This window comes from Physeter macrocephalus, chromosome 1 (genome assembly GCF_002837175.3).
Source record: "Physeter macrocephalus isolate SW-GA chromosome 1, ASM283717v5, whole genome shotgun sequence".
NCBI lineage: Eukaryota > Metazoa > Chordata > Mammalia > Artiodactyla > Physeteridae > Physeter > Physeter macrocephalus.
In genome coordinates, this window is record NC_041214.2 from 19,577,543 (window position 1) to 19,590,678 (window position 13,136).

Below are 13,136 nucleotides of genomic sequence, written 5' to 3' on the forward strand. Positions count from 1 at the left end.
TTAGAGCAGCATCACCTGACACTTCCAGGTGTAGCTCTTTTATACTTTGCCAAGCACTCTCCCCTCTACCATCTCCCATTATGCACTAACCCTTTGGGGATATGATTTGAGAGATCAGGGTGGGCTTGTGTTCAGATGTGGAGTGCACAACATGACTGGTAACCTACAGCAAGGCAGGTGGTTAGCTGGTCAGTTTGACGGCCATGGTGAGTGTGATTTGTGGTGTAAGGGAGTAAAAGTTTATTTCAATGATTGGGATAGAACTGTTAAAAGTATGCAGAGCTGTTAGGAGCCAATGAATGGCTCCTAGATCAGGGAATGGCTGGATAAAATGGCCATTTTTGTTCCTATAGACCAGAAATACTGCAGTAAGCAGAGAGCACTTCATTGATGAAATCTGGACTCATAACATTTTAGAGCCATATAGAAAACTTAGAGACGACCTCATCGAATACCTCTTTTTTTTTTTTTTTGCCGTGCTGCGTGGCTTGCAGGATCTTAGTTCCCCGACCAGGTATTGAACCTGGGCCCTCACAGTGAAAGTGCAGAGTCCTAACCACTGGACTGCCAGGGAATCCCCTTGAATACCTCACTTTAGGGATGAAGAAACTAAGGCTCCGACAGGCAACGACTAGCTAGACATCATTTTAGCTAGTGATAGAGTCAGGGCCAGGACTCCGATGACTCCAGTCCCAGCTAGGTACACTTTCTACCACACCTGTCTATTGTTAAAGTCTTATTCTTTCTTGCTCAAATGGGACAGTGATATTAAAAACTAGCATAATTAAATAAAAATATATTTTTATTCAAAATTTAAAACTCAACTTCCACTTTCCTTAAGACAAATACTAACCTTAGTCGTGTGTGTGTGTGTGTGTGTGTGTGTGTGTGTGTGTGTGTGTGTTTTAAGTCTTTCAAATGCATTTTTAGATAAGGAAGAATTTTACATAGGCTCAAAGTACAAGAAAGTTGTGTATCAGCGATTCACTGACAGCACATTCCAAGTTCCTGGGGAGAGAAAACCTGAAGAAGAACACCTGGGAATTCTAGGTACTGCCCTAGCTCCAGTTCATCGGGTGTGGGTTGGTGATGTGGTAATCCATGCGGTGAGAGTCAGTCCATGTCTATGGGCTTCATTTTCTTGGTTCATTTATTAACGTTATTCAAATAAAAATGAAAAAATCTATTTAATAAAATGAGAAGCCTATATTTTCTAAAAATATGGCATAAGAAAATATTACTTATTTCTATCAGAAACAATGTATAATATCCCATGTACTAATGAAATTATATATATTTGGTGTTTATCAAATTGATGCCTTTATTTTTTATGAAATTGCTAGAAATTACTTTCTACTGAAATTCCTAACCAAGTTCTCCCTGTTATTCTACTACTCCCCCCACCCCAAAATAAATCATAGCTATTTACTTTTAAAATTAAGATGTAAATGATCAACTTTAAGAAGAAGTATACATATAAACAAGGAAATAAGGAAAAGGGACAAGTGTTATGGTGCACAAGGCTGTGGAAAAGTTGACTTCAATTTTTCAGGAATCACTTTAAGACAGAATGTCTAAGAACTCCACCAACACTGGTCTTGGAAATTTTCTTTAAAATCATCAAGTGAAGGGGAAGCCACTCCCAAGCCCACTGTGTTCCTACACTAACAGAATTCCCTGGGGCTTTCTTATCCTCCGTCCCTGGAGTAAGACACCCAAGGGAGAGTGGCATTGTTTTTGGGTCACAGAAATTCTCTCAGGCAGGAGACAAGCTAAAATTGGCTAGAGGGTAGGAATGGGTGGGGTAGCCCCACCCATCCTTTCAATGGCGGTACTGTCCTTAATTCACAGAAAGGTCTAGAACTTTCAGGCCAAAACCTGCCCTAGGACTCTTGATGAGAGATGCACCCATAGTCTCCATCTTTAGAGACAGCCATAACTAGTGTTTTTATCCTGAATCCTCTGGGACTGGGTATCAATCCAAGAGTACTACAGCATGAAGCGGGGCGGCAGGGGGGACACGACAAAGACAACATCCTTAACGATAAAAAAGTTACCTGATCTTTGCTTTTATTACTGAGTTAGAGCTTCCAATCTGACAGGTATGTAAGCCAGTCTTCCTTTTCACTCTTGCCAGGTCCACAACTTCATGCAGATGTTGGAGACAAAGTTAATATTATCTTTAAAAACATGGCCACAAGGTCCTACTCAATACACGCCCATGGGGTGAAAACGGAGAGTTCTACAGTGACTCCAACTGCACCAGGTATTCACGGTGTGGGGAGGGGTACATTTTAATAGACGTTACAGCCTTTCCACAAACACCTGTTATCCACATGAGTGCATCTTGAGAGAGTGAAGAAGCAGGTGGTTAAGAGGGCACACACAGAGGTGTGGCTGTGTGATATATGCCTACATGCACATACCAAAAAAAAAAAAAAATCCACAGAACTGTAAAGAACAAAATCTGATGGTACTGAACACCTGCACATACTCAAGGTTGAGTGAGCAGAGATGATCTCCCCAGGCTCAGCTAGAATGCATCCCAGACAGCATCTATCATGTGGCTGAAAGTTTCCATGCCTGTATCCAAAGACAGGGTCCTAAGGGCAGATGCTGCCACTTGGAATTTCAGATCCCTCGAATCTAGCCCAATATCTGACATGGACTAGGAACTCAGTAAATGTCTCTCTCATTAATACGCAGTAAAAAGTGCAATAGATTAAATACATAAATGTGTATTTTCTTTAATAAAAGCTATATTTTTCTTCTATTCATTGGAAAGTTGGCTTCTAGGAAAGGACCATTTCTCAGTAATTTAGCAGTTCTCAAAATATATCAAGTGAGAAAAAATAAATTAGAGAGTTGGTCTTGTCAGTATAGGGTAATAGAAATAAAAGGCCCTGACTTCATGACCCTCACATTCTTCCAAGATAAACAGTAAATAAATATAGATATAATATCAAATTGTAGAAAGTGCTTTGAAAAAGATTAAGGCAGATGAGAGAAAGTAAGTAAAAGGGTGTTATTTTAGGTAGGGGGTTGGTCAGGAGGGCTTCTTTGAGGAGGTGCCACCTGTGAAGACACCTAAATGATGAGTAGTAATGAGCCTCGGGGAGTTGCAGAGGGAGAGCATTCTAGGTCCTGAGATGGAAGTGGACTTGGTGTGTCTGAGGAATGGCCAAAGGCCAGAGCAGAGCAAACAGGGGCAGAATGTGAGATGAGATCTAGGCAGGTCAGGGAGCCGGATGCAGTAGGAGGGAGGGGGACCTCAGAGGCCATGGTTACGACCTTACATTTCATTCTGAAATCCCATGTGAGGGTTTGAGCTGGAGAGTGATCAACACTTTTTAAAGCAGCCGTCCCCAACCTTTTTGGCACCAGGGACCGGTTTCGTGGAAGACGGTTTTTCCACGGACGGTGGGGCGGTGGAGTGGGATGGTTCAGGCGGTAATGTGAGCAGTGGGGAGCGATGGGGGGCGGCAGATGAAGCTTCACTTGCTCGTCCGCTGCCCACCTCCTGCTGTGCGGCCCAGTTCCAGACAGGCCACGGACAGGTACCGGCCCGCGGCCCGGGGGTTGGTGTGTGAAAAAGTGACCGTAGGGGACAAAGGCAGAAATCAAGGATCAGTTAGGGGACTGTCGCAATAATCTGGGTAAAAAATTATAAGACTTGGACCAGGGTAGAAGCAGCTGAAGTGGTGAATTGTATTCTGCTTCCATTTTAAAGGTGGTGCTAAAAGGACCTGCTGAAAAGTTGGTTGTCAGGGAAGGAGGAGTCAAGGACAAGCCCAGGGCTTGGGCATCAAACGTTGATGGCAGAGCAGGTTGGGGTGGGGAATGGAGAAGAGACAATAGGAGTTTAGATGAAGAGACAAAATGTTCAGGTGATGAATCTTCTCTTTAAATTTTCAGTGAAACATTCTGTTTACAAAAAGGGTGAGGACACAGGGGCGGGTAAGATGGAGGACTTGAAAAAGGAAAAAGTCTACCATATCCCGAGACCATCCCTCAAGTCCTGCTTGATTCCCTTGTAAAGGTTTGTCAAATTCTAGCTAATTAAACACTGACAGCAGGAATATATAATGGTGAGGTCTGCATAAATAGACAGTGAGTGGCCATGGCTGAAAGTCAAGGTCTTGTGAGTAGTTGTACAGGATGCCGTGAGGTGACTGGCAGCAAAGATCAGGCTGGAGAGAAGCCCAGGGCAGATGGAAGAAGGTAAAGACCTTAGCAAGATAGGAGGGTGGAGGGCTTCCCTGGTGGCACAGTGGTTGAGAGTCCGCCTGCCGATGCAGGGGACACGGGTTCGTGCCCTGGTCCGGGAAGATCCCACATGCCGCGGAGCAGCTGGGCCCGTGAGCCATGGCCGCTGAGCCTGCGCGTCCAGAGCCTGTGCTCCGCAACGGGAGAGGCCACAACAGAGAGAGGCCCGCGTACCTCAAAAAAAAAAAAAAAAAAAAAAAAAGTTAGGAGGGTGGAGCTACTTGAAAGTGTGAAGGTCCAGGGTGTGGTCGTGTCCTGTATGTGACAGAGTTGTGACAGAACAGTGTATGGTATGACAGAATGGGGCAGACAAGAGAGGTCACTGACAGGTCAGTGACCCATGAGATCAAGTGGTCTAATGCATGCCGCGGAGCAGCTGGGCCCGTGAGCCATGGCCGCTGAGCCTGCGCGTCCGGAGCCTGTGCTCCGCAACGGGAGAGGCCACAACAGAGAGAGGCCCGCGTACCTCAAAAAAAAAAGATAGGAGGGTGGAGCTACTTGAAAGTGTGAAGGTCCAGGGTGTGGTCGTGTCCTGTATGTGACAGAGTTGTGACAGAACAGTGTATGGTATGACAGAATGGGGCAGACAAGAGAGGTCACTGACAGGTCAGTGACCCATGAGATCAAGTGGTCTAATGGTTCCTTGCCAGGAACTGTGAAATCACTGAGGATAATGGTGAAAAAGGAAAAAAGGCAGGCGGTGGTGAAGCTGTAGGAATTACACAGGATAGTGCAGATACACAGACACAAAGAAGACAGCGGGGAAGCGGCTAGCACTGGGGGAAAATCGCTTGAGAGTTGAAAAGAAAAAAGTGCATAAGAGAAGCAGATTTCAAACTAAGGAAAGATCTATTGTGAAGTTTCTTCAAATTGTGATACTGAATTGCCACCTCCTGGCTTTGTAGTGTGGCCTGTGTTTCATGGCTAGTTAATTTATAACTGACAAAGAATATATAAAAGTGTGTCTTACAGTTGGTCTTAAAACTATCTTGTGTGCTCCTGACTTTCATCATCTCTGAAATAATGAAGGTTATTATGTTTCCTTCTAGTAAAACTAAATTCTTGAAAACAACTTTGAGTATTGCTGCTTTTTAAAACTAATTACTTTGACATTTCCAGTTTCTGGGTCATTGGTTATCATGGCTTTGAAAACAATTTGACATACATATATCAAATACCTACCAAATATAACCAGATACATTAACACTTGATTAATTTAGGTGAAACTCGCACTTACATATGGAAAATCCCAGAAAGATCTGGAGCTGGAATAGACGATTCTCCTTGTATTCCGTGGGCTTACTATTCAACTGTGGATCGGGTTAAGGTAAACTTTAAATCATTTGTGTTTTGTGCAAATTCCCAAAATAGACACACAGTTGAAGGAAGATGAGGTTAGAGTTTTCCTGTGGTCCAATTCTATGTTAAAATTATAGGAAAGTAAGCTGCTCTGAAATTCACTTTGGGTTGTTTGGTTTTTTTTGGTTTGTTTAAGAATACAGTTATAAATGTATCAACTCTGTAATTGCTGATTATGGGTGCCACAGGATTAAATATTAATATGGTATTCTATTTCCCTTTTGATATGAAAATACATACTAAAGAACTGAGGTACATGATTTCAGAGCTCTATTATCACATAATAAAAATGCTGATCTCAGCAGTAAATCACAGCACAGCTACAGCTGCTGTTTGATTAAATATTTCAAAGCCAAAAAAGCACTCAACAACTATAAATCAGAACATGTACCAAGACTCTTTTGTAGAATTAAACCTCTAGTCCACATCTCTCTCCTGAGTTCCAGACCTGTCTATATACCTGCCTACTGAACACTTCTACCAGCATGTCCCACAGGCACAGAAACTCAGCAAGTCTACAACGGAAACTGAGATCTCCCTCCACCTCCTCCTATATTCCCAGTTGTGATAAATAGCAAAAGTACCAAACCTAGTTATTTGTTCAAGCTAGAACCCTGGATATAGAGTATCTAATTGTTACCCCTGGCTCACCCAGGCAATTCACCCACCTATACAGAGCTCAGTCCATTCCTTCTATCTCCACAGATCGGGTGCTAGTAATTTGCCTCAACTACTGCAGTGGCCTCCTAGTCTCCAGTCTCTTCCCCATCCAAACCTTCCTTCACTCTACCACCAGGATCACTGGTCTAAAATGCATATACTGCCATTCCATGTTCAATTTTCCAATGACTACTTATGACCCACAAGACAAAATCTAAAATTCCAGAACATAATACAGCTCAAAGGCCATTCAAGATCTAATCTGCCATTACTGATGCCCAGCCAAACCAAAGTTCTTATAGATTTAAGTCCATTGTGGTGTTCCCTGTGTTCACTGGCACTTTTTGTACCTCCATAGCAGCAAGTGGTTCATTTCTTCTATTCATCTGTTTTCCCTAGTAGGAGGCAGGGTCTTTGTTTGATTCATCTCTGGATTTTTAGTGACTGGCATAGTGCCTGGCTTATGATTCCATAAGCAAACCAGCACTGTTCACTTGGGGTTCTTTTCAACTGCTGCTCATTAGCTGAGCCAATATTTGGCCTCTGCAACACATTTCTGTTACTTGAGCATCACCCACACAAATTCGACGTTGTTCCAATTTAACTACTCCAAGTGGAAAGTTACTGACTTGACAGAACCACACGGGGCAAAGTCTACTACCTAAATCAATCCCTCCAAAGTTCCTGAGGTCATGGGGGATAAGGTCCCAGTTCTCTGAAATCTCGACCTATATCAAAAGGATGACTAAGTTTTTGCTTGTTTTCAGGATCTCTATAGTGGATTAATTGGCCCACTGATTGTTTGTCGGAAACATTACTTGCAAGTATTCAATTCCATAAAGAAACTGGAATTTTCCCTTCTGTTTCTTGTTTTTGATGAGAATGAATCTTGGTACTTAGATGACAACATTAAAACATACTCTGAACACCCTGAGAAAGTAGACAAAGCCAATGATGAATTCATAGAAAGCAATAAAATGCATGGTATAATACATTATTCTAAAACCTATTTTTTCCCTTTTCTTCTTTCAAATAAAATTGCTTTGGAAACTATTTATTTGTTTTATTTTATAATAAACCACTTCTGCCACACTTCCCATGTGAGGTAGAATTCTGTTCAAAGCAAAAAGGGGACTATATTCAAAATCATCCATTAACTTCTCTCCCAGTTCCAAAGTCTCATTCCCTTCTAAATGCAAAATTAGGAATAAGGCTTTTGGTGCTAAGTGACTATAAAAGCAGTGTGATATTATTGACCTTAAAGTACCCATTTCCCCTATCTGTAGTGAAATAAGTTCTATTCCCTCAAAAAGATCCCATATATTAACCTAATAAACCTATTTTCTGTGAAATAGCTGTTGCTTTAAAATATCCTGGAAGGTAATAAAAACTCATGTGTCTTCCCCAGCTATTAATGGAAGAATGTTTGGGAACTTACAAGGCCTCACAATGCATGTGGGAGATGAAGTCAACTGGTATCTGATGGGAATGGGCAATGAAATAGACTTGCACTCGGTACATTTCCATGGCCACAGCTTCCAATACCAGGTAAGGGCCAACCATGGTCATCATTCCTGCTCTATTTGAAAATGTTTTAAAGCAAATGAAGAAAATATTTCCTCAGAGAGACTTATAAAAAGTTAAAGGTTTCAAGAGACAACTAAATTCCCACTAGCTATCTATTTTACACATGGTATTGCATTTATGTCAAATATATATAGCACAGGGAGCTCAGCTCGGTGCTCTGTGATGACCTAGATGGGTGGGGTGGGGGTGGGGGATGGGAGGGAGGTCCAAGAGGGAGGAGATACAGGTATACACAGAGCTGATTCACTTCGTTGTACAGCAGAAACACAACATTGTAAAGCAATTATACTCCAATTAAAAAAAAAGACACAACTAAATTATTTTCGAGTGTGGCACACAGCAATTTCAATCGCCATTATGGACCTTTTTACACCTTGGGCTCTCCCTTAGATTTCGTTTTTACTGGATTTTCTTGGAGTTCTGCTCACATTTTCCTGGGAGCCAATTCTGCTCACATTTTCCTGGGCAAGGCCTTTGAATAGAATTGACAGCAGAGAGGGTAGGAATGTTCACGTAATGATGGATTAGAGAGTAGAGACGACTTTATTATAACCTTTGCCTCTTCTAAGTTCTGGATCTTAAATGGCCTGAAGTGAACAAGATCAGCAGTTTGGTGTCAAGCAACTGATTGGTCCCTAGATCTCAATCCTACTTTGACTTCTCACCCAGTGCCGATTTCAGCAGGAATCAATAACCCTTTTGGAAATGCTTTTGTCTTACCTTCACGTTAACAGAAAATTCAGAAGCTACCACAAAGCACACTGCAGAACCATTTTATTTTCGCTTTTTGGTTGACTTATTAGCAGACTTTCAATTCCATCCCTGCCGAAATACCGCCCAAATACTCCGTCTAGTCAAGACTCTCCCTGAACTGCCCCTGGTTTGGGTTTCTCCATTGGCCTCCTTTCCTGCTCCCTTCATTACCTACCAGCCTTAAAGTTTCACAGACAAGCTCATCTAGGATAGGTTCGGCAAGAGTGAGATTAAGAGTGAAATGAGGCCACAGCTAAATTCCTTTGTGTAACTCAAGTGCTCTGATAAAAAGGCAAACCAGAGTCAGATGTTCCTGACTGATGAATTCACTCTCATCACATCTTTCCTTCACACCCATTTAATAGCCCATAGTGCAAAGGGTTTAGCAAACACCACTACCTCATTGTTTGTATTAGACACAGCAATGTGCAGGGTCTCTCTCTTTCTTTTTTTAACAGATTTATCCATTTTCTAATATCCCTGAGTTGGCCAATGAAAGATTATTTGAACGAACTCTCACATATAATAAACATTATATTTTTTGAATTAAGCACAGGGGCGTTTATAGTTCTGATGTCTTTGACATTTTCCCTGGAACATACCAAACCGTAGAAATGTCTCCAAAAACACCTGGAATCTGGTTACTCCACTGCCATGTGACTGACCACATTCATGCTGGAATGGAAACTACTTACACCGTTCTACCAAATGAAGGTGAATACCTACTTAGTAATTCTAGAAGGTATATATCACAAATATAATTAAGATGTACTACTTTGCCTATATATCAATACTTCCCCCCAAATGAAGCTTTTTTGAATTTGCTGCCGTGATTTCTTCCTTCTCTACCTCCAAATAGGAATTTTTTTTACTGCTAAGTGGTGTGGGATACTGCTTATCTTCTGATAGCTGGTACTGATAACAGCACCAATAGTCTCTAAACTAATACAAATTGACACCAATTTGATGCAGTGTAATTAATATTCCTAAAACTGACATAGGTAAGAGAGTAGTTGTGACTTAACAAAAGACATTTAAAATGTAATTTCTTTCTTAAAGGAAAACATTAACTTTTTTTCCAGGAAGTACCTGGTACAGGAAAAAGCATGCCTCCCCCCCAAAAAAAAACCATATAACTAATATAATTTCAAATAGTCAATCAGGCAGAACAGTGTCTTTCTGTGCTTCTGGGAGAGGGGAGGAATTACTGATTTTTGTTTTGTCAGTGATTGTCTTAGGCCATTCGGGCTGCTGTAACAAAATACCATACTGGGTAGCTTATAAGTAACAGAAATTTTCCTAGTTCTGGAGGCTGTTAACCTGAGGTCAGGGTGCCAACATGGTTGGGTTAGGGTCCTTTTCCAGGTTGCAGACTTATTATACCTTCACATGGCAGAAGGGACAAGCTAGTTCTCCAGGGGCCTCTTTTATAAGGGCACTAATCCCATTCACCAGGGCTCCACCCTCATAAACCAATCACTTCCCAAAGGCACCACCACCTAACACTATCACCTTGGGCATCAGGCTTTCAACATATGAATTTTGGGGGCACACAAACATTTAGACCATAGCAAAGATCCAGGAAAAAAAAAACAATCTATTTTTAGATTCTAAAATCTTGCTGCTCCGCCCACCCCAGCAAGAACACTCCCTCCTATGTAGGCACATGCATATACACACACACACAATAAAAACACAGGAAAACAAGCAGCCCTTTTATGGATAAACACTAAAAACTAAAGAAATGTGTTATATAAAGAGTAAAATTCCTGCAACCAACAAGGGATTAATTTCCAAAATATACAAATAGCTCATACAGCTTAATATCAAAAAAAAAAAAACCCAGTAAAAAAATGGGCAAAAGACCTAAATAGACATTTCTCCAAAGACACATGGATGGCCAATGGACACATGAAAAGATGCTCAGTATCACTAATAATCAGAGTCATGCAAATCAAAACTATAATGAGGTATGTCCTCATACCAGTCAGAACGGCCATCGTTAAAAAGTCTACAAATAAAAAATGCTGGAGATGGTGTGGATAAAAAGGAACCATCCTGGGCTTCCCTGGTGGCGCAGTGGTTGAGAGTCCGCCTGCCAATGCAGGGGACACGGGTTCGTGCCCCGGTCCGGGAAGATCCCACATGCCGTGGAGCGGCTGGGCCCGTGAGCCATGGCCGCTGAGCCTGCACTTCCGGAGCCTGTGCTCCGCAACGGGAGAGGCCACAACAGTGAGAGGCCCGCGTACTGCAAAAAAAAAAAAAAAAAAAGAAGGAACCATCCTACATTGTTGATGGGAATGTAAATTGGTGCAGTACGGAGGTTCCTTAAAAAACTAAAAATACAGTTACCATATAATCATACAATCCCACCCCTGGGTATATATCCAGAGGAAACTCTAACTTGAAAAGATACATGCACCCCAATGTTCAAAGTAGCACTATTTATCAATACAATAGCCAAGACACAGAAGTAACCTAAATGTCCATCGACAAACGAATGGATAAAGAAGATATGGTGTGTGTCTATATATATATATACACATACACACACACACACACATACATACACACAATGGAATATTACTCAGCCATAAAAAAACCCAAAATAATGCCATTTGCAGCAACATGGATGGACCTACAGATTATCATATGAAGTAAGTCAGACAGAGAAAGACAAATATCGTATGATATCACTTATATGTGGAATATAAAAAAATGATACAAATGAACTTACTTACAAAACAGAAATAGACTCACAGACATAGAAAACAAACTTATGGTTACCAAAGGAAATACTGGGCGGGGGGTACAGGGGCAGGAGATAAATTAGTAGTTTGGGATTAACATATACACACTACTATATATAAAATATGTACACAACAAGGACCTACTGTATAGCACAGGGCACTATACTCAGTATCCTGTAATAACCTATAATGGAAAAGAATCTGAAAAAGAATATATATATATTTGAATCACTTCGCTGTACACCTGAAACTAACACAACATTGTAAATTAACTAAACTTCAATTTTAAAAACTGAGGTTAAAAACAAAAAGTAAAATTCCTGCTTTTTGGTCGCAGGCTTTGGTGTTTCCTGAGTCTTCTCAGTTCAGAATTGTTGGAATTGGCAATGGCAAATCCAATGAGGGGAAATGATGTAGAGAAAACAACTCGTGCTTCCTCCTCACACTGGCATAAAAGGGAACATATAAATGGAAGAAAATACAGAACTAAATATATTTCAAAACCTAAAAATCACTGAAAGATTACTTGTCAGTGCAAACGAAAAGTTTTAATTTCTGTTCCTGGGTCTTACACAAAGACCTCATAACATGAAAAACTATTTCCACTAAAACTCTTTATTACAAAGTGTGGTACTGAGAGCACCAGAACACCAAAGACTCAGACAAACATATAAACCACTGGGTCTAATGCCAGTAACTGCTGGACAAGGTGAAGAGTCAAACATGAGAAAGAAAACCTTAAGTAGAGCTTAAAGAACATTAGCACACATGTAAACCACACAACAGGATGGTCCTGCTCAGACTGACAATCAAAAGTGAAGGAATAGCAAGGCAGGCATTCTGGAAATTCATGTGTGAAGATGCCTGACATGTAGAGGATGCTGCTACAGGCTAAGCCTACACACAAAGACCATGAAAAAATTCCTCCTGTAGGATAAGCCTGGGAGGAGATAAGGGAAAGGACTGTTTCCTTGGTTAAGAAAGGGGAGACTGTTTTAAAAGCCCTACTAAAAACTGTAGAACAAATAGCAATGCGAAGGCAAAACACATGTTGGAAAAAAAGATCAAAGAGAAATTTGACTTTTACAAAGAGAAAAGGTATTGCATGGAACTGAAAGAAGCAGTAATGAACAAAAAAGACAGTCTGAACTATTCACAGAAAAATGGGGAGCCACATTTATCAGTCTGAATTATCTTTAAATGAAAGTTTGATAAAGCTTTGGCCAAGTTTACCTTAATTCTAAATCTTAGAAGAATTTCAGCCTACCATGACAGAGACAAGGGAGAAATCAAGTTATAGTGAAATCTTTCAATATTTTGCACAGGGAGACAATTTTCTCCACAAAGAAAAAAATCACTAGAAAAGAATTGTGGATATCCTGTCATGCTTAATGTAATGCCTTATTTCTACCAGAGGAAGCATAATAAAGACCTCCTCTGACAAATATAAAAGGTACTTTTTTTAGACTGACACTTCCGTGACAGTCAGATAACCTCTTGGAGCTGTCTGAGGGGAAAAGCTTACTTAGCTTTAAGTTCCTTATAGGCAGGGAGTGTATATTCTGTACTTCTAGTAGGTGCACAAATCCAATCCGATACCCTGCTTGGTAAATATCTAACCACATATTAACTCAATAAAAAGGAATTTAAAAAACTTTTTTGGATACAACGTCAGACTTATAGAAAAGTTGCTAGAGCAGTACCAAAAAAATTCCTGTATACCCTTTACCCAGATTCCCCAAATGTTAACATTTTGCACAG

General features: G+C 40.9%; 1 protein-coding gene across 1 annotated transcript in view; it reads left to right on the forward strand.

Moving 5' to 3' along the window:
• The window catches only part of LOC102981060 (ceruloplasmin), a 70,582-nt gene that overhangs the window by 45,145 nt on the left and 12,301 nt on the right, over positions 1-13,136 (forward strand). The window contains exons 13-18 of the mRNA XM_055084317.1: positions 911-1,050; positions 2,138-2,266; positions 5,487-5,593; positions 7,053-7,269; positions 7,694-7,833; positions 9,177-9,339. Coding sequence (XP_054940292.1) covers positions 911-1,050; positions 2,138-2,266; positions 5,487-5,593; positions 7,053-7,269; positions 7,694-7,833; positions 9,177-9,339 — 896 coding nt within the window. The remainder of the gene's footprint in view (positions 1-910; positions 1,051-2,137; positions 2,267-5,486; positions 5,594-7,052; positions 7,270-7,693; positions 7,834-9,176; positions 9,340-13,136) is intronic.